Here is a 26108-nt window from a genome sequence, read left to right as displayed (position 1 = left end):
ATGATCAGGGGCTAGCTATGCTGTAAGCACAAATGAGCACAAGAAAAAGGAGGCTTCAGGAGGAGGAAATCTGTAGAAGCAGCGAGGGGTGCCCAACTTTGGAAGAGGGTAATTGGAACAGAAAACTAGCAGGTATGTCTGTCTAATCCTCTCCCGGAGTCTCCAAACCACTTTTCTTCCAGCAGGGTTCAAATCCAGGGCAAACAGCATTTGAAACCTCATCAGTGATGGTGATTCTGAAGCATATGGGGATGTGATCTGGGATGGAGAAGCAGGAAGTGGATTAGACATACTTGCTTGTTGGTTCTCCAGTCCAAATTATTCTCTTCCAAAGTTGCTCCAGGGTGCTTTAATGCGTACATCTGGGTGTAACACATAGTTATCCCCTCAATTTACTAATCTATATGTTCATCTTGTGATCTCCAAAATGTATCTTGCACTACATTACCTTGTTCAGCTGAGTCTGCAGCTGCATATGCTCAGTGTAATCGATGTACATCCTCAACAGCTGTTTAACAGCAGACAGATCAACATATGCCTGTAAGCTTGATCCTAAAGCTGCACCATCAGTGCACAGGTACGGAAATAAATCATCACAAAATATGACTGAAAGTTGGGGAGAATGTGATAATGGTACGAGAGGCAGATCAAGGCTGTGAAAACAGTCACAATTCAGAGTTAATTGTGGTTTTCAATAATCGGATCCTTTTGTTTCCCCCCAATTATATATATATTAAAAGAAACATACAATGGTTAATGGCTACTTTGAAGACCTACTCAACACTTCTTCTGTGGAATTTGCATTAAGTCTGTGATTAAAAGATCCAGACTAATTACATGTGGGACATAGTTCCACTGTGCAATGTATACTTTGAAGTGTAAAGTTCTGTCAATAAAATATCCATAGAAGTGTTACAAAAAAATACACCCTGTGAAAATGGGTATGAACTGAAAACAAGAAGGAAGACAGAGATGATTCATTTTAAAAAGCAGAGCAGGCAAATGGCATTCCAAGGCTGGAAAATAACTGCAATACTGGTACTGTGGACCCCCTGTTTTTCAAAAGCCAAGCCACGGACCCACTTTTGAAAATGTTGATATCTCTGCGGTAGTTTTTGTTATGTGAATGGTGCCACCGTACCCTCCAATATGTTCCAGTGCAAAACCAGGATGTGTTCCCGTGCAAGTCACATGACCCACATGAGAGCACAGCACCCAAAAACAGGAGGTCCTGGACAGTTGAAGGGCATGTGCCACAGACCCCCTGGATGGGTTACGCCATGGACCACCAATTAGGAACTACTTCATTCCATGATAAAAAGGACTCACCTGGAGCAAAAGCTAAAACAAAGAAACAAGAAAACTGAAAGGGCCACTCCTTCTCTCTGAATAAAGTACCGGTAGATGCTATCATACTAGCTACCTGGTGTACACAGTGCATATATTACACCAGTTATCTAGTAGCCAGAATGATCTCGCAGTCACGGAGTTCAGGAATTTGTTTTATTTAACTAAATTTATATACTGCTTGAGTGTAACAAAACCACTAAGCAGTTAACACTACAACTAAGGAGCTGAAATTTAACAGTGGGGCAAAAATTGTAGAGCGGCCTTCCAGTCTGTATGTCCTTAATGTCCTTGCTCTTGTGTTTTTCAAAGGTGGATAAATTTAAAGCACAACTGGAAATAACAGAAAAGTAACGTAACTTAATTATGCACTACTGGAGCCCTGTACTGTTGTTAGGCGTCTCTTCCTTTACTTGCAAGTTTCTAAATGCAGCTTTCTGTACGCATTGACTTACACCAACAAAGCTGTCCCCAGGCTTTCTATCTAAGGAAGTATGGTTTTCTGCCACCGTAATACCTGCCTGGCAGATTCCTTGTTAGAATGAACACTGCACTTGCGAGTGTTGCAGAGGGTCAGAAGATATGGCAGAGCATTTGCCTGTGTGGCTGTCACACAAAACATCTGTGACGTTAACGTATGAGAGTGCTGGAGGTGAAATAGTTAATCAGGTTACCCTATCAGAACCCAGGGGGTGGAGTCAGAGTGACTATAAAACCAGCTCTGGGAGGGGCAAAAAGGGGTGTTCGTGAGGAGTTGGGTGGTTGGTTGGAGTGGCAGTGAATTGGGATAGTTTGTGGGTAGGTTGAGTTAAGTGTAGCGAAATAAGCTGAGTCAAAAACAGTTAGAGGCTGGAAAGACAAGTAAATATCTGAGAGGTGGTTTAGTGAGTGAGAGCAGGTGGCGGAAGTTATAGGTCTGGATAGGCACCCCATGAATGAAATTGACTGATACTGTTTATGAAACCACACGCTTGTTAAACTGCAATAAATAAACAAAAGTTTATGTTCCAATTTAACCCTGACTGGACTCAGTATTGTACCAGGTAGGGCCTGGGTGGTGGCAGCGGGAAATAAAGTGGTGGCACTGGGATCAATAGACGCTGAAATGTCCGGGGACCCTGTGTGATTGCCACAACATCTGCCATCCCAGCTGTAGCATTCGCTGTGTAGCTTTCCCAGGCACCTCTGCACTTGCTTTTCATATTGGAGGGCTCATCATGCTGGGATATGCCTTCCCCCACCACCTCTCTCCAAGCAATGACATTTACGTGCTAAATGTGTTTTATCTCACTGTGTAATAAATATAATGGTAGTAGTGACTATGTGGTAAGATGCACTGCAATACAGCTGGGACGGCGTAAATTTCGCTGTGCACTCTGCATTTTTCCACAAGTGACCTGTCCCTTGTGGAAAAAATGCATCCAAAGCTGCAGTCTGCAAGCCAGAAGGATCCTAGACTCATCATAAAACGTTTCGCAAACAAAGGCTCTAATCATTGACAAGCTGTTGCTTTTACTGCTTCCTACTACAAGTTGTGGGAATCTTCTAGACCTAAATCAATTTTTCAAACAAGTGGCCCCATGAGATACCACACACATTCCATTTGAAAGCAATTTATAAAAAGTGCTTCAGCAGCTGAACATAAATCCACTGCACTCTCTGGACATGTCTGCAGTAATGTGCAATAGTTTCGTTCCCTTACGGTCATCAGGGGTTATTGTTCATTTATTTTCAAGGGGCTTCCAGAGGCTTTGTTTTTCTCCTCCGTCTTTTGCACCTCTTCCCTGGGAAACGGACTCCCCACCCCCCACCCTAACACATTTTCTGAGGTGTCCATTCAAACAAATATATTTATGAACTCCAGTGAAGCCCCAAGCCAATAAAAAATGTAGGTTCTCATCAGGGGCAGCCTGTTAATGGCCCACATTTATGGCCTGAACTGTGTAAACTTAAGTCTTTGCTTGTCAGAAGAAACAATCAATCCTGGCTTGTTAATTAGGAAGGCTTTATGAACTGGGACTTGTCAACCTTTAACATCATTATGTGTGTTCAATAACACGCACCCGCACCCACCCCAGTTTGTATACATGCCGGGGGTTGGTGGGGGAATACAAAAGGACCCTGTCCGGCAAATGTTGTAAAAGAAACATAAGAACAGACTCCATTGGGTCAGACCAGTGACCCATTTACCTCAACTAAGTATTCCCCATCAGAGCACAGACGAAGGGGTTGGGGACACGATGATGTATAATATTGATACTGGGGTCTATTATCTATACTCATGCTTAGAGAATTAGGATACAAGCCCAAAGCCACATCTTCCCAGGTTGTTTTTAAGAAAGTTCCACAGTTACCACTATTTTTCCTAATGGCAGAATGGTGAAAGCGGTTATTTGTTTAGCTAATTTTAATACATGGGAACAGACAAAACAGCATTAACCTATACAGAAAAAAACATTAAACGGCTTCCAATTTTGCTAACCATATTAGTCAACAGGTAACATAGGACGCAGGTGGTGCTGTGGGTGAAACCACAGAGCCTAGGACTTGCTGATCAGAAGGTCGGCAGTTCGAATCCCCATGACAGGGTGAGCTCCCGTTGCTCAGTCCCTGCTCCTGCCCACCTAGCAGTTCAAAAGCACATCAAAGTGCAAGTAGATAAATAGGTACCGCTCCAGCGGGAAGGTAAATGGCGTTTCCATGCGCTGCTCTGGTTCACCAGAAGCGGCTTAGTCATGCTGGCCACATGACCTGGAAGCTGTTCGCCGGCTCCCTCAGCCAATAAAGCGAGATGAGAGCCGCAACCTCAGAGTCGTCCGCGACTGGACCTAACGGTCAGGGGTCTCTTTACCTTTAACACAGGACACCATTTCCATTCTTGGCCATGTACTTTCTAAGGCGCTTGGTATTGCCACATGGTGAATATGAAAATATTGTCTGTGACATTTGATCTTTGATGGCCCATTCACTTATGATAATTATCATTAGGAATAAGAGAGAAATCCAATTCAGAGAAGTGTTGGCATTTGGAGCTAAAATGCTCAAAGGAAGTTGAACTTAATACTGAATCCCTATTGAAAAATCCCACAGGATGCTGGATATGATCACAGTGAGATTCTCAGTTTAGGGGGAAAATAAGAAAGCTATGTTTATTACCAGAAATGCATGCTTTGTAAGAAAGATCCTTGTTTTATCTAACTAAGGTGCCGGCAGAGATGCCTTGAGCTTAGAAGGTGAGAGATATATCTTTTATGAGATTGAAATAAAGTATGAGTTGATCACATTTTTAATGAATAAATTCATCACTCCTTTCATGTTAATCCCTTAATACTACATATAATTCTATTTTAGTAGTCTGTTTAAGGTAGAATGCAACCCAGAATAAAAAATAAAACATTTTAACTTTATTTACAGGCTCACGGCATAGACAAAGGAATTTTCCCCAGTGCTATAACGACATTGATACTGAGAAGTAATAATAAAAACTGGATTGAGTTCTTAAGGATGTGGAAAGATTGGTTCATCTGTCCAAAAAGGATAATTTAAAATCAAGATAAGAAGTCTGTGCACGCATGAAAGCAGAATCTCCTTGCTTGAAGCAAAGAAGAGTTTGGGGGCACTATGAAGACTTTCTCCCAAACCAACTGTGCCAAATATTTATGCGTGCACACCCTGTGAAAACCAAAAAAACCATTCAAGTTCTTCACAACCTCCCCTCCCTGCGTCTTTTAGTAGGCCCGTTCAGTTTGCACCCTGTATCCCATGAATGACAACAACAAAAATCTGTGAAAGGTTTGTACCAGTATTATTTAAAGGTAAGAACCAGCTCAAAGCTAAGCCTGGAAGCAAATAGGAAGCCAAATAAGATTGTACACAACCAGAATAATATTTTCCATCTGGTCAGTCCGTGGCAAAAAATTTGGCAGCAGCTTTTGGATCAATTTCTTCAAGGCTGCCCATGAACAGTAATCCAATCTAGAAGCTACTAAAGCATGAATGATCATAGCAATGTCTGTCTTTTCCAGCAGAACAGCACACATTAACTGGAGCTAGTAAAAAAACAACAACCCACCTAGTTACTGCCACAACCTGGGCACCCAAAAACCGAAATATATAGCCCCCAAACTGTAAACCTATATTATGAGAGAGTTCAGCCCAACCTGAACTGAACACTCAAAACTAGATCACCCAAATCTCGTAACCAACTGGATGAAATTCCATTTTGTTGCCCTGCACCTGGTCCCTCACTGCTATCACGACAACAGTTCAGGGTTTTCAGTGGGATTTGGTGAAAATGAGAAATGGAGATGGTGACATTTCAGACCAGATCTTGATTTCACCAAGCAGTTTCGATGTTGAAAAGGACTGCAGCCTCAGACAAGAAATCTTTCCATGTTTATGTCAAGAGTTCCAGGTGTCAGAATTGGCCCCAGGAGATGAACGAAAAACAGATCAGGCTCTGTGGGACTCAGACCAGATGCTCAACAGTCATATCAGATTTGGGACCGAGACCCCCTGCAGACTCTATCTGAAGAGCTCCAGGAATGACGGTGGGATGAATAAGCAGCCAGGAAGCAGACAGAGGGGGTTTCAGAGCATGTTGGAAGAAAAGGCAAAGAACCTGAAGAGGATAAACTAGGAAATAGGAAAATCTGGAAAGAAAAAGAAAAAGACAGACCTTGGTCACCTTGTTATGGTGTAACATCCTTTTCCATGAAGAAGATGAATGTGAGCAAACATGGCTATAGGTTTGTTGTCTTCTCATTGGCTATTCACTATGAATTGCCTGGCACTGCTACTGTTGTCTTTTACTCAACGCTTACTTAGCGGAAATCATTTAATTTAGAGACCTCCATACTTCTATGTACCTGCAAAGCCCTCAAGTTTACAGAAATCACTTCCTTATTTTGGGGAGCCCCATTCCCCTTCCAAACTTATCAGTATTTGACCATCTAGGTTTGCTTTTACAGGGAGCAGGCCATTGTTTTGCTGCAATGTGGAGCACTTCTGTTCACGGTTTCAACCAGCCAGCCGTCCATGTCCTATTCCAGGATACTCCATTCCACTTCTCCTTGGTTTTCCCCTCCTCCCCCTCCCCCACTAAAGATGCTCAGCATTCTGTGGCCATTGGACACATTTAATTCTCACTGAGATCTTTTGGAGCTTCCCCACCCCTCTTGGATTTCACTCCTAAATTTAATTGTTGCTGAAAGCCGGATGATTCCTATACATATGGGTGGCCATATTAAAAAATAACCTTTACCCCACAAACATTTCTGATAAGAGTGAAATCTGCAACAAATTGATGCAGTGTATTCTCACTTTCTAACATGCAGTTAAACTCTAAGCAGGGCATTCCACCCCACCCAGCCACATCCCTCCTGGTTTTCTTTTCCATATGACATGGCTTCCTGTGGCTACTGAGCATGCTCAGTCCTCACTAGGGAGTTTTGCCCCATTAAGGTTTTTTTTAAATAGCATTTTGCATACTTCTAAAAACCTTTAGGGATTTTAGGGATACTTCTAGGGACGTGGGTGGCGCCGTGGGTTAAACCACAGAGCCTAGGACTTGCCGATCAGAAGGTCGGCGGTTCTAATCCCCATGACGGGGTGAGCTCCCGTTGCTCGGTCCCTGCTCCTGCCAACCTAGCAGTTCGAAAGCACGTCAAAGTGCAAGTAGATAAATAGGTACCGCTCCGGCGGGAAGGTAAACGGTGTTTCTGTGCGCTGCTCTGGTTCGCCAGAAGCGGCTTAGTCATGCTGGCCACATGTACACTGTACACCGGCTCCCTCGGCCAATAAAGCAAGATGAGCACCGCAACCCCAGAGTCGGTCACAACTGGACCTAATGGTCAGGGGTCCCTTTACCTTTTTAAAAATCTTTGCATTCTCCTCAAACATGCCGATTCCTGTCTTGTATTTTTTCATTGGTGCCATTTTGCCTCCATTTCTGTCAGCACTCACCACCTGAGTTTGCTATTAAGGAAGAGAATGCTAAAAATATTTTTTGGATGACTGAAGATTAAAAAAAACCTCATTTAAATTTTTGAATAATTGGAGATAAAAATAATGTTGTTGCCAAAAGCCGGAATGGAATTCTTTTAGGTTTCCTGTTCTCACCCAAGCCTTAGGCTCAACCTCCCACCTTATGAAATTCAACTTCTTCAGACTGCCTTATGGAAAAATCAATATACATATAAATACACATCACCTCAACAAAGGAAGTGAAGGGCATCTGAAATTATTTCCATCTAACTGGAGCTGAGTGAAAGGTAACAGCAGCAATGCCTGACTGTTTGTAGTGAAATGGCATTAATGCCTTGATTTCTTCACTGATTTGGGATACCCTCTGCTACTGAAGCAGAATAACTGGGTTCAAAATTGAGCAGAGATACTCAAGGAAGAAAGGATTATAGACAGCCTATTAGACAGGATGCAGCAATCCACAGAACCAGGTAAATATGTTCTGGGTGGGGCTGCACTCCCTCAGGAAAGAAAGAAAAAACAGGTTTGGAGTAGTGTCTTGGACCCAAGATGTTAAGGGCCTTAAAAATAATAAAGGAACTTATCCAAATTAATACATGTCTGTGTCCAAGAATGGTCATAGTTGGCGTACCAGCCATACCTGTTCAAAGGCACTGATAGGCCTACCTGAGCCTCCAAGAACAAAGTTGGACCCAGGTGCACCCTCAAACTCCACCTTACCCAAGAATGAGGTGTTTGCAACCATCTGGGAGTTGTTATAAACCACAGAATCCAAGACAAGCTTCTTCAGGAGGCATGGACACACAACCACCAGTTTAAGGGCAGCAGGAATTGCAAGAGTCTCGTCCGCATCAACAGGCTGCATAAACTGAAATGGGAAGCATGGGAAGGCAGTGCCTTGGACACCTCAGCTGGAACTGCAAAGACATGTTGTTGGACGCTCACGCCCCGCAATGGGAGCCAGCATGATTAATGGTCCAAGATGGTGGGAAGTGTATCCAGGAGGTGGGGAGTACAGGTTCCCTATCCCTATCACAAGTGAGACTGAGGAAGAAGAAGAAGGGTTTGGATTTGATACCCCGCTTTATCACTACCCTAAGGAATCTCAAAGCGGCTAACAATCCCCCACAATGAACACTCTGTGAGGTGAATGAGGCTGAGAGACTTCAGAGAAGTGTGACTAGCTCAAGGTCACCCAGCAGCTGCATGTGGAGGAGTGGAGACACGAACCCAGTTCACCAGATTACGAGTCTACTGCTCTTAACCACTACACCACACTGGCATATGCCGCTGGAGGAGGAATGGGATGCAAATACAGTGGTACCTCGGGTTACAGACGCTTCAGGTTACAGATGCTTCAGGTTACAGACTCCGCTAACCCAGAAATAGTACCTCAGGTTAATAACTTTGCTTCAGGATGAGAACAGAAATTGCACGGCGGCGGCACGGCAGCAGCAGGAGGCCCCATTAGGTAAAGTGGCACCTCGGGTTAAGAACAGTTTCAGGTTAAGAACGGACCTCCAGAATGATTTAAGTTCTTAACCCGAGGTACCACTGTATGATAATTAGCTATGTGATAGCTAAACCAATGGGGACGCGGGTGGCGCTGTGGGTAAAACCTCAGCGCCTAGGACTTGCCGATCGCATGGTTGGCGGTTCGAATCCCCGCGGCGGGGTGCGCTCCCGTCGTTCGGTCCCAGTGCCTGCCAACCTAGCAGTTCGAAAGCACCCCCGGGTGCAAGTAGATAAATAGGGACCGCTTACCAGCGGGAAGGTAAACGGCGTTCCGTGTGCTGCGCTGGCTCGCCAGATGCAGCTTGTCACGCTGGCCACGTGACCCGGAAGTGTCTCCGGACAGCGCTGGCTCCCGGCCTATAGAGTGAGATGAGCGCACAACCCTAGAGTCTGGCAAGACTGGCCCGTACGGGCAGGGGTACCTTTACCTTTAGTTAAACCAATGGGAAATGTGGCAGGCAGTTGTTTCGCAGGACACCTGCCTGATATTCATCTGCATATTTCCTGCAGAGATGAAAGGTGACCTGTCTTTCCCCTCTTGCCTAGTCTGTTTTATAGCAGTAACCAAGTATATTCCCCCCCCCCCACGACTTAATAGGCCAGCTGATTGCTTGCCTTGCTTCCGCACTCCTGGTTGGAGACTAAAACTAGAATGGTCCTCCTCTGAAGCCACTCAATAGCTCTGCCTCCTCTCCCAGCATGGCAGTACCTCTTATCTCCAAATACCTCACATGCCAGAACTCATACAGATTATAGTCTCGGTAACATGGGTATGTGGGAGACTCTGCAATTACAAGGGCTCCGTTGTGGGCTTGGCATACTCTCGTTAAAGAAAAAACTTTGCCATGGTTACCATCCTTACATGAGAGCTGCTTTCTTGCCAAGCCTGCCCCCTTTTTATTATTTCTAAACAATTACAGTACATCAAAATGGGAAATAAATAATGAGATAATTGGAACCTGACTATTTAATATAGACTACAAGGAAAGACAGATCCTCAAGCTGAGGCTCCAATACTTTGGCCACCTCATGAGAAGAGAAGACTCCCTGGAAAAGACCCTGATGTTGGGAAAGATGGAGGGCACAAGGAGAAGGGGCAACAGTGGACGAGATGGTTGGACAGTGTTCTCGAAGCTACCAGCATGAGTTTGACCAAACTGCAGGAGGCAGTGGAAGACAGGAGTGCCTGGCGTGCTCTGGTCCATGGGGTCACGAAGAGTCGGACACGACTAAATGACTAAACAACAACAACAACAACAACAAGGAAGCACATGTGAAAGCCAAAAGTTCCAGCAACACTCCTCCATTATATAGGCAGGCAGACTCCTTCTCAAGCGCTTGCAAGTGTGGCTACTGAAGAATACACCTGATTAATATCACTAGTCCATCAATGGAGTGAACGCTTCAAGGTGAAGGGGGTGGGGGAAGGGAGAGCCAAGGCTTCTGCAAAATTGGCTCCACTAGAGCAAGCGCTACCACATTAATGCTAGATGGATAAATTATAGCAGGACAGCTGGCCTTCAGTAAGTGATCCCCATAACCCTGCCCTTCTTTCACACATTAATGTACTTCCCCAGAGAGATCCAGCCATTTAAATGCTGCTCGCTGACTGAAAGGCAATTATGCCCAGAACTGGCCCATACATTTTCATGTTTACCAGGAAGCCCTTAAGTCACCCAAAGGACGAGATTGCTCGCGGACGTGTTAATGGAACAGAGTGTGTTTCAAGTCTCTGACTTAAGAATGGATGCCATTTGGATCAGTAACAGCCAGCAACTTGTATCCAACATATGGACACTAAACCTTGGCGCACTAAAGCATTTTAGTCCGGCTTCTGCTGAGCAAAGGGGAAGCCACCAAAGCTGTGGGCTCTGCAGAAGGCGTACTGCGGGCATGTGAAAATGGAACAATATGGGGTTGGGGGACACAGAATGCGAGTACAGATAGGAACAGGGGAAAGAAGGATCACTGGTCATTATGTTAATAAGCCCAAGACCTCATTCACTAGGATTCTCATTCACTCAGGATGATTAGCATGGTGAGGTGCGAAATTTACTCTGGAGCAGAGATACAATTCACAGGTGACTTGCCACAGACAGACACCCAAGTCATTGCATCAAATGGCTACAAAGCCAGTACAGTGGTACCTCGGGTTACAGATGCTTCAGGTTACAGATTCCGCTAACCCAGAAATAGTGCTTCAGGTTAAGAACTTTGCTTTAGGATGAGAACAGAAATCGTGCTCCGGCGGCATGGTGGCAGCAGGAGGCCCCATTAGCTAAAGTGGTACCTCAGGTTAAGAACAGTTTCAGGTTAAGAACAGACCTCCAGAACGAATTAAGTTCTTAACCAGAGGTACCACTGTAGCAGTCTCTGTACTGTGACCTCTGCTCGCCTTAACTTGGTGTGCAGGTTTTTTCATCACCGAAACATACCAGACTCCGTATGCTCTGTAAGAGGTTGTTTTCCAAAGTCTGGTTATCACCTGCTTGGCTGCCATAGCACTAAATGTCTCCTCAAGCCATTTCAATCAGGCCATTTCCATTTGGACAGAAAGTCTCTGCAGATACGTTGTAGGGGCAGGAGGAGCCGCACGGCTTCATCAGTGGCACAAGACACAAGTCCCCACAGCCCCCCTCTACCCATGCTTCCCTCTTCAGAGGGTAATGACTGCAAAAGGCTTCTCATTTTATGGGTGTCATATTGGGCCAATGTATCAACTGCTGTTGGAGTGCAGGCATAGCTGCAGTCCAGGCTTAGCTACACCCTGGATCCTGCTCTAACCTTTTAATGTTGGGAGTGGCAGAACAGCAATGCCTGTGTGCCTTGGTTCCTCTCTGTTTTCTAGCCCCCAAGCCACTGACCCACAAAGGCCAAAAGACAGAAAGAAAGGGGAGGCTAAGGAGTATGCGTTTTGCATACAAAAGGTCCCAGCTGGGAAAGACTCATGTCTGAAACCCTGAAGGGTCACTGCAGCCATTGCAATCAATACCGAGCAACATGGACGGGTGGTCTGAATCTGTATAAGGGAACAAGAGCGTAGGGTGGAACTAGCTGTTAATCCTAGCATGGAAGATGCATGAAATAATGCGGAGAAATCACAGGTGGGCAGGGAGCAGTTTGAACTTACACTGTTCCCCTGGAACGTATAGCTTCTTGCCCCAAGTGAGCAAACAGGTGGCACAGCTGTATTAAAATGAATTTAGATTTAAGAAACATTTTTCCTTCTGTATTCTAATTAAGCTGCTGTACTATTCCAAGTGCTGACTGTCACAGACATTCCTGGGAATGGGAATTTTTAGTTAAATTAAACAGCCTTGTGTTTTTCCACCTATCTCCCTATTGCCAAAACCGAAGGGGAGGGGAACCCTTGCAGAGATGTATCTTTGGTCTCCCTCCTCCGCACTTTGGTTCGTCCTCCCTTACAGGAGTCATGCCGAATGACTAGCATCTGAAATCACAGTGGAAATCTAATTAGGGGTGGGGAAAAATACCTTTCATCTAATAAAGTCCTCACATGTTGCAGCATATCACTCACAAGCCAGTTCCCATACTATCGCATGACTAGATAGGTATCTGAAAACAGACATCCGCCCTACTTCTCCGATAAGAGATTTGCTGCCGCAATCTTCTTCTCTTTTTCAAGGGGTTGGGTGGGGAGGACACTCCAGAGCACAGGCAGCAAACTTCTGCAAGAATTCTTCGCGATGGCTGCACAGCTCATATTGAGTTTGCACAGGTATGACCCTTCTTCAAAGGCAAATAAGCAGGTGAGACAGATGAGGAGGAGTAAAGAAAACAGGAATGAAGAAGGCTTGGAGGAAGAGGGCTGCACTGCTCTTCAGTTTGCTGAGAGATTTCTTTCCACTAACCCACACCTAGTCCTAGTCCTCTGGGTAGGAACGGAAGGGGTGGGGAAGGAAACACTGACAAACTGGCAGCCTATTAATTGTATTTTAATCAATGTGCAACTTCTGTTTGATGAAGTTAAGGAGGCGCTGGAGAAGAGAAACAGCCAACTGCACCCCAAGGCAAAAGCAAGCATGCACAGCCAATCTGACTTCAGCTATGCCAAACGTGCTGAATGATTAATTGAAGCCATCGGGGCCCAGATCCTACAGGTTGCACAACATGTCTGTGCCATGTGCAAAGCTGCCAATTAAAAAAGGGGTTATAGGGTGCTTCTTCTTTAGCCTGTGCCAGCTATCACCCAGGGATAACCCTCCTAAAGGCACTTAAGTCAAACCAATTGGAATAATCTGAAACAAATTAGATTTCAAGAAATCTCAGACCACTGTAGAATACGGAATATAAAACTAGCTGCCTTGTATTGACTTAGTCTATCTACTCCCATTAACATGAGTTCACCAAGGTCTTTTGCCATGGAACTACTTCCTCAGTTCTCTTCACTGGGGGTTTTCAGATCCTGAACCTGCAAAACACTGAGTTAGGCACACTTAATGACTGAAAGTGTGCATCACTTCCAGACCCACTGCTTCCTAGTAAAATATTAGTGCACAGCATGTTCATCTAAGTTTAAGACCATCATACATGGGACATATTACAACCGAGTCTGAGCTTGGTCAGTTATTACCTTAACAGTGCAATCCTATCTGCATCTACTCAAAAGTACGTGTTGTTGAGTTCAACAAGAGGTTGTTCCCTGGTAAGGAATAGGACTGAAATCTACATCCTGTTTGTGCTTGTCATTTTCTTGACTTTAATGGCGTTTTATCACCCAAGCAATTATACACACTTTTTGCACTTTCTGCATTTGTAAAGCAAATTTTAAATGTATGTTTGATATAGGTAAGGATCTCAACTGTGGTGTATAACCAGGCGACCTGTCCTCAATCACGTGGAGAGGTATTTCACACACCACCTCAACTAACGTGCATAGCAGACTTGAAACAACTTGCCAACAAAAGGAATTTGGCCCTACCAAATTTTAATCTAGGTTTTGTAACAAATTCACTCACAGTTTCACTCATAAGGAAGAGAAAAACGGTTTTCATGTTATAAGACATGAATACATTCCACCCTGTAATGCTACACAGTATCTCTCTTTTGGGTTTCATATGTTAACATGTGCATAATTTGGTACACACATCATGCATAGCTATGCCAGTTCTTTCTGCTGGATGGTTCCATTTTTTTTTAATGGCGCCTGACCACTTGGAAGCATGCCAGTTTGTATAGCAACACACACTCCTGGAGAACTGAATCATCCCTAATACAGAGGCTTGTGTAGAACCAAATCTCAAATTAGCAAGTACTATATGAGGGTTGGTTCTGCTTTCTAGAAAGCAAATGATTCCAGTATATTCTGTATTTTTTTTAAAAAACAAATGTTTTACCATCATAAGCAACTTTTGACATGTATGGAACTTGACAAACTTTTGTTGTTGTACACAATTCCATGGAGCACCAACTGACTGATGGGGTGGGGGCAGGAAGAGGAATGGAGAAGCGACAAGCCAACTGGCAAATATTCAAATACCGTTTATGCCAGGAAAAGCCAAGCCTGAATTCCTAAACCAACCAATAATTTGAACCACCGAATTCAGTTCTTTATCTACCAAGCGATGTCTGCTCTAAACAGAAAACTCAAATTATGCCACAAATGTTCAAGGAATGCTTTTGCTACCAGAATCTGAGTTCCACTTCATTTAATATAATGCTGTTATATTATCATGTGCATTGATACAAAGTTAAAAACTTACAACACAAGCACACGTGACGCATTTGTTCCCTTCAGGCTGAAATTCCTCACCTTCACGGTAATGTCTACCTTCAAATGTACAACCTGGGTGGAAAAAAAGAGAAAATAAGTTTGGCTCATATCTGCATAAGATCTCTCTTGCAGTTGAGCTGCAATATAAACGCAATGTGTGAAAAGTACTAGTAGCCCAAACTGTTTGCAAATAGTAGTTTCGGATAAAATCATTATCTAAAATAACACGAGCACGTATGGGAATTCCTCTTAATTGCCTTTTCATTTCCAAGCCTTTAGGGCACACCACATTATCATTTTAAATCTTATCTTCATAACCACAAAGGTCGAGGAACTTAATTAAAATGCATTAAGTACGGAGTTCATAGTAATGTGTTGTACATCGTAGGAATTTGGATTTTAACAAACATGAAAAGAAAAATTGAACTCTGTAATCCTAACTGAGTACCACAATTATGTATTGATTATATCATGCGGAAGCCAAACAGCCATCGTGAACACTGAAGAAGAAATCAATGTGATACCCTAGAGATGAGGTAGAGATTGTTCATGGACAAGAATTTTTTTTATTTTTATTAATGCCTGCTTTGCTTCTGCTTTGCATATAAACTAATGTTTTACAGCAACAAGGATGGGGGAAAGTGTGGTGCCAGGAAAGGGGCAAACACAGAGATAGCCAGTACCAGCTCCATGTTCAGTGTGGGGCTTGGGAACAATGTTCTGAGTGGACCCTTCTTCCATGAGTGGGCTTCCCTCCTCATTGCCAGTGTCAGCTGCTTATTCACTTCTGCTCTTCCTATGAGTGCAACCCATAAAACCACCCTCAAGGCAAGAGGAGGGGTGTGTGAATTGGCAGCTATGGAGGGGAGGCCTCACTGAGAACATCAATTATGGCACAACTGCATTGGTGACCAGTGAGGTTTCCGGGCTCAGTTCAAAGTGCTAGTTCTGACCCACAGAGTCTTATGCAGCTCAGGACCACAACACCTCAATGACCGCCTCTCCCCACATGAACGGATCTGGACCCTGCCATCAGCATCCAAGGCCCTTCTCCACATGACCCCTGCATGAGAGGTCCAGAGGATGGCTCCAAACCTGTGGAATGCTCTCCCCAAGAAAGCTCACCTGGCCCCATCTTTATCTATATTTAAGCACAAGGCAAAATGTTTCCTTTTTTCCTGAGGTTTTTGGCCCTTTGGAGGGTTTTCAAGCATTTGTGATCCCTTTTCAGTGAGGCAGGATCTGCAGACGTATCTTTTATTTGTACAGATGTGAGGAGAGGGGTAGATTTTGATTCTGTTTATTGCCATTGGTTTAGTTTTTCTATAGTCATAAAACAGTAACTGCATAAATTAGCAGCAGTCCACCACAGTGAGCCAACCGCAGGGTTGTGGGCTGTGGCAGACGCCCAGCAATGCCAACCCTCGGAGCTAACTGAGGCCCTGGAAGGCTTCTCACAGGCAGTCAGAGACCACAACCCTTAGCAAGATGGACCAGGGCTCTGGATTCTGAGCCTTGTATTCCTTAAAAACCGACCCACAGAATGTAATGCATTTTAGATTTGTATACCACTGTCTCTTTGAAACCTTACCTGGACATGTGGGGCAGCACATTCCTGGCTGCTTCAAAGGGTTTTTGCAATGAACAATGCAGTGAATCTCAGATTCTGTTATCACTCCTTCCTGTCAAGAGCACAACAAACCAACAATTATTTACAATCCAAAAATTAAAGTAAAGCACAGAGTACACATGGAAGGGAGGTACAGAAATAAATAACATATTATATAAGCAATTTGCACAATGGACATAATGTTAACAAATTAATAGAATGATCAGAATCTTAAGGCATTTTTAACATACATAATTCAAATCAGATTTTGTACTTCACATCTCTGTAATGCAGCTACACTTAAAAAGTACTTTCCTATATGACAACATTCATACATACTCATAAATAGGAGAGGTGCTCTTTAACATCACTAAAGCTCACAGTGGCCTAGCCAACCTGAGGTGACACTTTGTCACATCAACTTATGCTGGATTTTTGCATTTTCAAAAAATAGCACTGTTGTTTGATGACAAAGGGGTAGAGCTATGATCGAGATGGGAAGCATTCAGTGATGTTTATTTTTTTTATTTACAAAGCTCATTAAATGTGGACCACTGGGCAAGGGCTGGAATTGGGATGAGTTGCAGATCACATCTGATATTCAGAGTGTGCAAAAAAACAGTTGCTGTGGTTGTCGTCGTCTCTCTGTACAATGGTCCAAACTGAGATTAATCCAAAAGTAAAATAGTACTTGAGTCTTCCTAACTCCACTTGCTAGATTCAGCTATAAGGTAGGAAACCAAGAAACCTTCTTGAGAGGAAAAAATGATGCCACTCTTCTCAAAAGCCTTTAAGACACAGGAAACGTTAAAATAACGCTTTGATTGCAACAGACCTGATAAAGACATTCCTCCCACCCTACTTCCTTGGAGGAAAGGGGCTTATGAAAAGAGATAAAAGGTTCTCCTCCTGTGGAATGGAAGCCTCTTATCTCTGATGCTTCTGCTGATAGGGGTCTAGTAAATGATCACTTCCTGCACTCCTTGCTCCAGAAGTCAAAATCCTGGTAAATAAAATGGCAGGATGACAGGATCTCTGTGCACAGGTTGCTCTTTTCTGATGGATCTATCTGCATTCCTAAGCACAGAGAAAGAGAGGCACTTTTTAAAAACAAATTCCAAATCTGAGTGCTTTAAATGGAAGCAGAATGACCCATTTCTGCATTTGGGCCCTGAAAATGACAAGTATACTCAGGCAAGAACTACACACCCCAAGAGCAACCTTGCATTTCATGTAAACCACAAGTGTGCATTTAATTCCTCCCTCTCCCCATAGAATGCCTGGGACAACTTATTCATATCCCGATGTCACGGTGTTGCGGGTTTTCTTGTCCACAAGTGGCATCCTATGATTACATGGGGAGACAGGGAAAGGCTCGACTCAGTGCGATCAGGGTATGGGCATGTTACCACAGGCATGGCAGACAGGGGATGAAATGCACAGTTGTCTTTTGTGGCCACGGCCACACATCTCATGTGACATGAGCTCCTGACCTCAAGATCTACCCCCCTTTTAAAAAAAAGGTTTCAAAATGGATATTTGATACCTTGTTCTCCAATATAAAAATTTTCAGAGCGGCTCCCAGTATGAAATCAAATCAACAACAACAGAGTTAAACACATTTTTAACCAAACAAAAGAGCAGGAAGTTGGCCAGGAAAAGGCAGAGTTTAAAATTAAAGAAATAAAAGGCCTGGGAGAATAAAAAGGGTGAGGGCTCAAGCCTTCTTCAATTGACGAAACAGGAGATTCAGTGCTTGTCCCTGGTGAAAGAGAACCCAAGTAACCACCACAGAAAAGGCATATCCCCGGTCGCCATTTTCCAATAGCAGTGGAATTTAATGCATGGGCAGGCTCATATGAAAGAATGCAGTCCCTGAGTCCAAACAGTCCTCCAAACCTGCTCAGCACACAATGTGTTCCTGTAATGAAAGCAGGATCCTGCCAGAGCATGGATAGCCACACAACTCATTCACACACATTCCCTTTTAAATATATATATATATATATATATATATATATATATATATATATATTAAAAGTTTAACAGTTACAGAAAAAAAGGGGGGAGACAATAAAAAGTTACAATACATCAAAAAATAAAAAACAATACAGCAAAACAATAAGAAAATATATTTAAAAACAAAAACATTTAAAAACACATCCAGTATTTCCATATCTTTGTCTTTCATTTACTTGTTTCATCGACCTCTTCACACCTCCCTTTTTTGTATTCTAATTCAATTAGCTATTTCAGCAAATCCTTTCCATCTTTCTCAATTTTTGTTCTATAATTTACCTTAATACAATCTGACCTTACATTTTACACTTTGGCCCATTAACAATCCATTTTTACTTAGTTCTTTATGACATTTCTGCTAAAACCATGTAGCTTCATTCCAGAATCCTTCTAGCATTCATCATTCACACACATTCCCTATCCAGAAGCGGTCACAGCTGGCACACTAGCCTTAGCTGGAGAAGCATGCTTCGTGCCACAATGGCACTTGGACCTCCAAAGACAAGGCCAGTTCCAAGAAGACACGCCTCCCTCCAGACTGAAAAACTGATCCTTTAGGGCAAATGCAACCCCACCTAGAACAGGCTGAACAACCCACCATACAGGGCAGACATGCAACCCTACCCTCTGCCTTGTCCAGACTGAGCTGCAGTATGTTGGCCTCCGATACGCACTTTGGATCCTACCTAAATCTAATGAAGCCTGGGAGCCTGGCATGCATTCCACTGTTCTGTATCCACCAAATGTACGTTCAAACAAAGCCCAAGTACTAAAGATATACTGTTTGGCTTCTGCTACACACGACATAGACGGAATTTGGGACAAGTAACATTTATATATACCATGTTACAATTTGGGGGTAGAGAAGCCTGAGGCTAGTTTCATATTTAATATAAACATTTCAGACTTTCAGAACCCCACTCCTTTAACATCTTGAATCCATTGCTCTGTCTAAAAGTGCTTTCACAGAAGGCCCTGAATCTTTCCTTGGGGAGATCTTCATTTTCTTGCTATTTTCATAGGCAAATGTCCGAGCAATCGACTATATACAGCAATGCCCATATACCAATGGTGCCTTCCATTCTTTACTTACCTCCAGAGTCTTCATTTAATTCCCAACCCATGATAATTTCACTTTATGAATCAACACGGTCTTTCCCTTTCTTGAGATTTAGATTTTTTAAATTGAGATTTAAAAAACAAAATCCTTGAGTTCTATTCCTTACCTGACACTGATTCATGATACATGGTTTGTCCGGGACCTGCCATGACTGTGAGCTGTTATATGATTTTCCTTCAAAACTGCAACCTAGAAGGAAAATGAAAAATTAAATGTGTAGAGCAGTTCTTTTTATTTTACTAATCCACACCCACCCAGTAAAAACCACCACATTCCTTCAAGGGCTGTCTAATTTCTACATTTCTTGAGGTATAGCATTCCATGGAAATTCTGTTATCGGAGGCACAATTTGCATTCTACAAAAATGTTACCACTTAGAAAATAAAGCAAGTTTTTCATCCTCATGGTTCAGAAAATACAACTGAAAACTTGCAGGCTGGCTGATATCTAAACCTAAGAAAGGGGTGTGAGCCAATGGTGGTTTGGATGAGCTATAGTAATTACGTCTTTTAAGGTATTAGATAATGAGGAGACTAAAGGGGAAAGTGGAGTAGTATTTTGGTAATGTGCCGTTACTAAAATAAAAGGCATTGCCCATGAAAACAGCAAGAACGTTTTTGCGCATTTTTCCAAGCCTCATATTCCGTCTCCCAGTCCTGTTCTCTGTTCAAGAGAGTTGCAACCGAAGAGAAATACTGTCTTAAACCGCTTAATGCAGAACTCTTCAGAAAACCGCCTGAATGGTAAATGTCTTCCACTTTGGCAAGTTTATTCAGCCAGGTAGAATTCCACCTGCTACATGACTGAGCACAGAGCATATTTGGCACGGAAAGTAGCAATTACTGAATTCCTCACATTCAGAGATATCTGCGAAGGCCTTGCTTTCCATCCTGCTCATTACACCATAATCAAGCATTAAGACCATTCATACTATTTATCTTCCAGATGGAGAAGAAACCTTCTGGATTAAATCAAAGGGGAGAGGGAACCACGGGCTTCATTCCAATGTACTCCTAAAGCTCAGCACAGAAGGCCAAACCACTTTCATTTTAAGTGCACTTTGTCAATTTGTACCGGCTATGCCTTTACTTCTAACCTTCAGACTACTGCATTGTACTTTATTAAGGAAAAAGAAGAAGCATGCAGTTCAAACATTTCTTTTGTTTTTAGTGAGACAGTAAATTCACATTAATTCATTTCATTTATTTTATTTATGATATGTGTGTAAAGGTAAAGGGACCCCTGACCATTAGGTCCAGTCGTGGCCGACTCTGGGGTTGCGGCGCTCATCTCGCTTTATTGGCCGAGGGAGCCGGCGTACAGCTTCCGGGTCATGTGGCCAGCATGACTAAGCCGCTTCTGGTGAACAAGAGCAGCGCACGGAAGTGCCGTTTACCTCCCCGCCGGAGCGGTACCTATTTATCTACTTGCACTTTGCCGTGCTTTCGAACTGCTAGGTTGGCAGGAGCTGGGACCGAACAACAGGAGCTCACCCCATCGCGGGGATTTGAACTGCTGACCTTCTGATCAGCAAGTCCTAGGCTCTGTGGTTTAACCCACAGTGCCACCCACATCCCTATGATATGTGTGTATGCCACCTCAATACATAAAGTTCTCTGAACAGCTTACACTTGGGCATTTTAAAAAACACAATTGATTCTTTTTTAAAAAAATCAGATTCCATAGGGAGAAATATTTTCCTGCCTCATATTGCCACCTCCTTTCATCATTAAAAAAGGAGAGTTCACCAACTTCTGAGGGAGTCTGTTCCACTAGCCAACAACCCTTACTATCAGAAAGTAAAGGTCAGGGCTCCTATATAAGTATCTTCCAAAGGCAACTATTATTACATTTTAGCACAGATGTCTCTAAATAATGATACTGAAGAACAGTGAAAGATGCCCATCACTCCTTGTAGTGTGGAATATGCCATGTTTCTAATATTGCAATATAAACTAATAAGACTTGCCCACTTTGGCCTATGAAACACATTGATGCACCAGGTTGCTAAATAAGCGGCTCACTCTTTTCCCTAAAGACTTCATTCAAAACAGCCGTTTCAAAACTAAAAATTCACCAGGCATTTTTGCTTATTTTAAGTTAGCAGGAATTTTATAAGCAGGTCGTTTCCTATACTCCCAAGAGGGAAAAATTATGGTAACATACTGTATATTGGCCCCATAATCCCCTTTTCCTACGATGGATTTTTCTAATTCTTTTTCTTTTACTCCTTACTCCTTTTTTAAAGTTTCTCTTGGCATGAAAAATAAACATCAGGAGGGAGAAAAACATTCAAGGACATGTTATATTTAATTCTTGATAAATTGTTCCTCAGAGGAAAGTCCAGACAAACTAGTGCAGAAATATAACAGCCCAACAATGCCCCTTTAAAAAAAGCATCTGTATTTCATAAACTTTAATATGTAGACCAAGTTAAAAGAACTGCAGATTCTAGACACGGAGGATAGTACAGTGGTACCTCGGGTTACAGATGCTTCAGGTTACAGACTCCGCTAACCCAGAAATATTACCTCGGGTTAAGAACTTTGCTTCAGGATGAGAACAGAAATCGGGCAGTGGCAGCAGGAGGCCCCATTAGCTAAAGTGGTACCTTAGGTTAAGATCAGTTTCAGGTTAAGAACGGACCTCCAGAACGAATTAAGTTCTTAACCCAAGGTACCACTGTAAATGCATTGTTGCATATTTTTGTAACATATTAAAATCAAAGGCACTGCCTGGCCATGCCCCAAAATGTTTTTAAATTATTTTACTGATGCAAAACTTGTAATAACCTAACATTAATAGGACTAGCACAGACATAACCCTTAACAGACTGCAAGGAGACTACCCCCAACCTCCCACCGTACTGTTTAACATGTTCATCATAATGTCTGCATTGATATTAACTAAGATTCCCACATAAACCAACCAGAATTTGAAGCTAGTTACAAATTGTAGGGTTGCAGTCCTCTGTGGCCAGCACTGGAAAGTCATGGTTAAGGACGGATCATGAAGAAATCTTTACATTTCAGCATTGGTCAAGAGGAACCTGCAAACATTAAGGCTGTGGTGTGTGTTGCAGTACAGCAATATCTGGAGGACCAGAGATTTCCCACCCCTGACTTGTGCAAAGCACAAGATAGAAGTGTGTGTGTATGTGTGTTTCTATACTCAGCCAAACTGGGAGCACAGGAGCACTGCAATATTTGCACTACCTGAACAGAAACTGGACTCCCTAGACATTTGCTTTGTGAATTAAGTCTGTGAGTGAATGCCTCACCATTCAAGGACTGCTTACTAGTCAACCACACCATGCTGAAGCAGCCTTAAAGTTCCATGCCGGCCGAAAACTTTAGTGAAAGGGGAAGTAGATACTGCTGTGCTGCTTCCTCTATAAAAAAGCAAACTTCTGATTTTTAAAATATTTTTTTAAGGAACAACATGATTTATTAACTTGTAAAGATAAAAGCAACTGTGCTCAAGGAATAATCTTTCAAGTTGGCTTCTCTGATTATCTCAGCTAGCAATCTAGTACTAGTCTCAGTTAGTTCTCAAAGCTGGGAGATGGGGGTGCAGAGAATTGGGGTGCAAGGTGTTTAAAAAGCCCCCTCCCTCCATCTTTTACATGGAGTTGGCATATATTGGGGTTGCGTGTCTTAATACGCTACCCCTCACATGGCACTTGGAATTGGTACTCAAGCATGCTCATTGGAGGGGGAAAACTGGGTATATTTCAACTGTGCATGCATTGAATGGATGGTAAATCACCACCAGCAGCAAAAAAAATATATAGGTGCATGACAGAAATAAGAGAACTAATGGCATTTGAAAAGAAGGAGGAGTACATGGCAGAACTGTGGAAAGTTACCCAAACTTCTTATAGACAAGATACACCTCTTTCTGAATTAAAGTTAAATGCCAGCTTCTCTTACAGCAGTTGACTATTAAAAGAGGAAGATTCACCTGCCCTTACCAGAACCCACCTCCTGTGTTGCCACATGACCTGCTCGGTCCGCTCACTTGCTCTCAGTAAAGCAGTGACTGAATACTGGTGTAAGCCACACCTGCAGGACAATATGTGTACGCATAAAGTATTTATGGGTATGTTCACATTCTTCTTCTTTTATTCTTTGGCGATCACTCGTAGCCGAGTAAGATGGTCTTCCATGAACATGGTCTTAACAGTGAGTCCATAAGTGACTGTGGAGGCCAATTCTAGATCCACACGTCCTTCCACAGTGGGGACATAGGTTTCCAGGTGGGAGTTGTTCACATTACAACTTATACAGCATCCAGTGTGTTCCCACTGCTAATTTTTGGCATTGCATTCACATGGCATTAGTCACAATCCATATCGATCCTGCAGTTTCTTGACAAAAACTGCTGTTGGATGCAGGGGTTTTTCTCAAACCAGCTTTGATCTGATCATAGACAACTGGAAGCAGAATAAGTCGTAATGTGAACATAGTCTAACAGTCATCAGCAGTAGCAGGTGAGCACACAAATGTAGATGACAGTTGAATGAGTAGGTGTTCCATGGGGGTTTCCAAGGTGGGGGGACCAATAAGTTCATGTGTATCCAGTAAAAACATGACTGCCCTCTCTCTAGTTATAGATAGGTAGCCGTGTTGGTCTGCCATAGTCAAAATAAAAAAAATCCTTCCAGTAGCACCTTAAAGACCAACTAAGTTAGTTCTTGGTATGAGCTTTCGTGTGCATGCACACTTCTTCAGATACACTGAAACAGAAGTTGCCAGATCCTTCTATATAGTGAGAAGGTGGGGAGGGGTATTACTCAGAAGGGTGGTGGGAATGGGTGATTGGCAGATAGCTGAGATGAGCCTGTTGACGACTCTTAACGACTGCAATAGGTCTTACAGGAAAAGGCAAGGGGTGAGAAGGTGAAAAATGGCTTAGTCATGTATAATGAGATAAGAATCCAATGTCTTTGTTCAGACCATGCCCTCTCTCTGATGCAAACAGCTCTGTGCAAATGTGGCTTGAAATGCAGAAAGGCAATGTGAATTTACCCTAACTTTCTCCATATAGAAAAAGTGTGTCTTTAGAAATTATAAAATTCCATTCAAAGGCAAATGTCACATTAATCAAAACTTGGGAGTTGTTTTTTTTTAGGGGTATGCCACAGACATTGTGAAGGTATATTCGCACGATAAGCATGCTGATTTTATATCAGTTTAAAGGTAAAGGGACCCCTGGCCATTCGGTCCAGTCGTGGCCGACTCTGGGGTTGCGGCGCTCATCTCTCTTTATTGGCCAAGGGAGCCGGCGTACAGCTTCCGGGTCATGTGGCCAGCATGACTAAGCTGCTTCTGGCAAAACCAGAGCAGCACACGGAAACGCCGTTTACCTCCCCGCAGGAGTGGTACCTATTTATCTACTTGCACTTTGACGTGCTTTCGAACTGCTAGGTTGGCAGGAGCAGGGACCAAGCAAAGGGAGCTCACTCCATCACGGGGATTCGAACCACCAGCCTTCTGATTGGCAAGTCCTAGGCTCTGTGGTTTAACCCACAGCGCCACTCGTGTCCCTTTTATATCAGTTTAGCTGTTGCTAAAGAATCCTGGAGATTGTGGTTTAGTGAATTTGCCGACACTCCCCTGTGGGAAGTCCCTGGGCCACCTCTGGGAAGAGAAACAACTAGTAAAATGCTATCGCGCAGTGAGTGAAAGGAAATGGTTGTGATCCTAAACTATCACTTGACACCATGGTGGTTGCCCTTGGACAAAGACTAGGCATTCTTATCTGTGGGGATCCTGCCAAAGAAGGCATTGGATTAGATAACCAGAAACCACTTCCAAAGTCATCCTTCTACAGTTCTAGGGTGTGATCTTTGCCCTGCACTCATATTGACATCAATGGGAGGTGTGCATTGGGAACAAGAACAGAGTATGGCTCACAGTTATCATAAACGTACCTTCTCCATCTCCAATCCACTAATAACAAACACTTATTCAGAAAGCAAATACATATTGTTATAGATGGAGACAGACCCAAATTAAAATGACATATCTCCGTCCAACTAAATAAGGAAAGACTGCCAAATCCATTTCTATAACAATCTGTGATCTCATATGTTTTGATTAAATATATTGAATAAATGAGAGAAGGGAAAAGGCATGTTTTGCCCTACTGCTACAACTGTAGGAGAAACGAGGCAAAAATTCACGATTTAACTCTTTCTATAGAATTACATAAAGGTCTGCACAAATATTGTTTTCCTGTTAGGAAAGCAATTCAATACTAAGGGCTTAGTTAGTTGCACTCAGTTCCTGCTGAAACCTTTGGGACTTAATATCAGTCATTACTGTACTAACTTTTCACATTGATTTCAATGGGGCCTAAGAGCAGTTTAGTCTGGATCCAACCCCATGAGGCCCGTATTTCTAAAAAGGAGGTCTGGTATGACTCCCTGGAAATCATGTGCCACAACTAGAAGCCTTTTCCAGACATCTCAATCTGTCTGAGCTGGTTGTGGTTGCTCCACCACCAAGAACATTTCACTCTCCACATGCTTAAGCAACTCTTTCAGAATGGTTACTTCACATACTCTTGCACAAGGGATAAGCCTTGTATTGAAAACAGGTTTCAGGGGTAATCTTGGTAAGTGAGTCCTTGCTACAATACAGTATGACAACAGAATGCGTTGCCTAATGGGCGTCTGTGCATCTACCCATGTGTCAAAGTCATGCTAAAGAAGGTATTCAAAGAGGAATCTAAAGAAGACCAGGTGATGTCTAAGGCCACTAACAAAGCTGCAA

At 43.0% G+C, this 26108-nt stretch overlaps 1 protein-coding gene across 2 annotated transcripts in view; it reads right to left on the bottom strand.

Annotated features, from left to right (window-relative positions):
• The window catches only part of BMPER (BMP binding endothelial regulator), a 170406-nt gene that overhangs the window by 107784 nt on the left and 36514 nt on the right, over nucleotides 1-26108 (bottom strand). For both annotated transcript variants that reach the window (XR_014517939.1, XM_083468812.1), the window contains exons 4-6: nucleotides 19436-19518; nucleotides 16173-16263; nucleotides 14571-14653 (exon numbers count right to left, since the gene is read on the bottom strand). Coding sequence is in view for 1 of the 2 variants with exons in the window: in XM_083468812.1 (XP_083324938.1) it covers nucleotides 14571-14653; nucleotides 16173-16263; nucleotides 19436-19518 (257 nt within the window). In the remaining variant the exon portion in view is untranslated. The remainder of the gene's footprint in view (nucleotides 1-14570; nucleotides 14654-16172; nucleotides 16264-19435; nucleotides 19519-26108) is intronic.

This window comes from Podarcis liolepis, assembly GCF_965112155.1.
Source record: "Podarcis liolepis genome assembly, chromosome: 12".
Classification (NCBI taxonomy): Eukaryota; Metazoa; Chordata; class Lepidosauria; order Squamata; family Lacertidae; genus Podarcis; species Podarcis liolepis.
The sequence above is the reverse complement of the archived record's forward strand: the minus strand, read 5'-3'. Positions and strand labels throughout refer to the sequence as shown.